The 1,954-nt window shown below is 31.1% G+C and overlaps 1 protein-coding gene across 1 annotated transcript in view; it reads right to left on the reverse strand.

Moving 5' to 3' along the window:
- LOC107634112 (licodione synthase-like) overlaps positions 1,045-1,954 on the reverse strand; it is a 3,182-nt gene continuing 2,272 nt past the window's right edge. The window contains exon 2 of the mRNA XM_016337688.2: positions 1,045-1,737. Within this exon, the coding sequence (XP_016193174.1) occupies positions 1,084-1,737 (654 nt within the window). The 3' untranslated portion in view covers positions 1,045-1,083. The remainder of the gene's footprint in view (positions 1,738-1,954) is intronic.

The raw sequence follows: 1,954 nt of genomic DNA on the forward strand, positions 1-1,954 counted from the left end.
TACAAAATTAATTTATGTTATTTAATTTTTTAACAAAAAAAAGTTCTTATTGTCCCAAAATAATAAGATTAGGGGATAAAGAGGCTTCATTTTTTTGGTAAGATCTTGTGTTATTCGTTATTCTTTGTGAAAATAAACAAGAGTTGAGTTAAGTATTTAATTTGTATAAACATGTTTGTTTTAAGGTGGAAACTCAGGTGCAGTCGACTTCACCTGAAATTGATAGGTGAGAGCATTGGATTAAAATTTAGTCAAATTAGTCAAATCATCTAACGCTCTCAGATATCAACTTCACGTGAAGTCGACTGCACATGAGTTTCCACCTTGTTTTAATTAAGGTTAAGTTTTTTTTTTATAGTATCTTTTAATTCGACAAGTAAACGATTAATTTATTGTGGATCTGAGTTTTATTTAAGAGCGTGTCTTGTGTTAGTCATTAATAAATTACTGTATACAAATCATGATTCAAATTTTCGACATTTATTTAACCAAAAACCGAACTTGGTTAGTCAAGGTTAAGTTGTATATCCGGAAATTCAAAATATTGGATGGTGTTATCATCTTTAAATGTTGCGTGCAGTCATCATCTCATTATTATTATGCACATCAGTTTGGTTAGAACAAAATCTACATTTTAATTGTTGTATGACTTTCTTCGGATCAATTAGGTTATAACTGCGGACAATTTGTCACATGCACGAGGAAGGAATAATTCAAGTACAAGATTTCTCCAAAAAAGTGTAATTCCAGAGAAGAATAAAATACCTCAAAATTGATGTTATATGTCTCCTGAACTGTGCTGAATTTAATATTAAAATAACCAAAACTCATAATATTTAAATAGAAATATTATTTTTACAAAAGGAAATTTTATTTTCTAAACAGTAGAAACAACATAAAACATATACACAAAAATATCTAGAGTAATGCTAGGGCGACAACTTAATATATATAATTTTATACGTATAATATTTATATTTATGTGTTTATTATATATAAAATTATTTATTTATTTTAACAATAATTAAGAAATACAAACTATAACTTAAAAATATTTATTTATCACAAATTAATAATATTGTCCTACAGTTGTAGAAATGGAATAGGATTGAGTCTTGCAACTGGGATGCAAATAAGATCATGGGCTCTAGGAGCAGTTAATCCTGGCCGTTCATCCATATCGATAGGTATTCCATGATCCAACAACTTCTCTTTGGAATCAAACATGTTCCAATCAAAGCATTGAACAAGAGCTCCAATAATGGCAGGCAGCTCCCTCATGGCCAAGGGCATGCCGGGGCAACCTCGCCTTCCGGTACCAAAGGGCAACAGCTCGAAGTGATGTCCTTTGGTATCTAAGGCATTCCCTTGGCCTTCAAGGAATCTCTCGGGCCTAAATTCTAGTGGGCTGTCCCAGATTGTTGGGTCTCGGCCCATGGCCCAAATATTAATGCATAATATTGAGCCCTTTGGGATGTTGTAACCGCTAATTACACAGTCATTGATTCCCTTTCTCATAAGAAGAGGTATTGGAGGATGAAGCCTTAGTGTTTCTTTTATGATGGCATGGATGTATGGAAGGTTTGAATTGTCATTTTCACACACCAATCTTTGGTTCCCAGAGACTCTATCTACCTCTTCTTGTGCCTTCTTCAATACTCTTGGGTTGTTGAATAATTCAGCTATTGACCATTCTACTGAGATTGCAGTTGTATCCGTGGCTGCTGTGAAATAATCCTGAAATAATAATAATGCCAATCATTTAAATTTTTTTAGAATTTAATTTTAATACATTATCGGTATGAAATAATTTTATACGCGTATTTAATTATTTAACGCCATGTCAATAAAAAATATCTTTTATATTAACCGCATGGATAGTTATTAAAAAAATAGATATAATTAAATAATATGTTGATAAAATGTTTTATAATATTAATACATTAAAATTAAA

Source organism: Arachis ipaensis, chromosome B03 (assembly GCF_000816755.2).
Source record: "Arachis ipaensis cultivar K30076 chromosome B03, Araip1.1, whole genome shotgun sequence".
NCBI classification, from domain to species: Eukaryota; Viridiplantae; Streptophyta; class Magnoliopsida; order Fabales; family Fabaceae; genus Arachis; species Arachis ipaensis.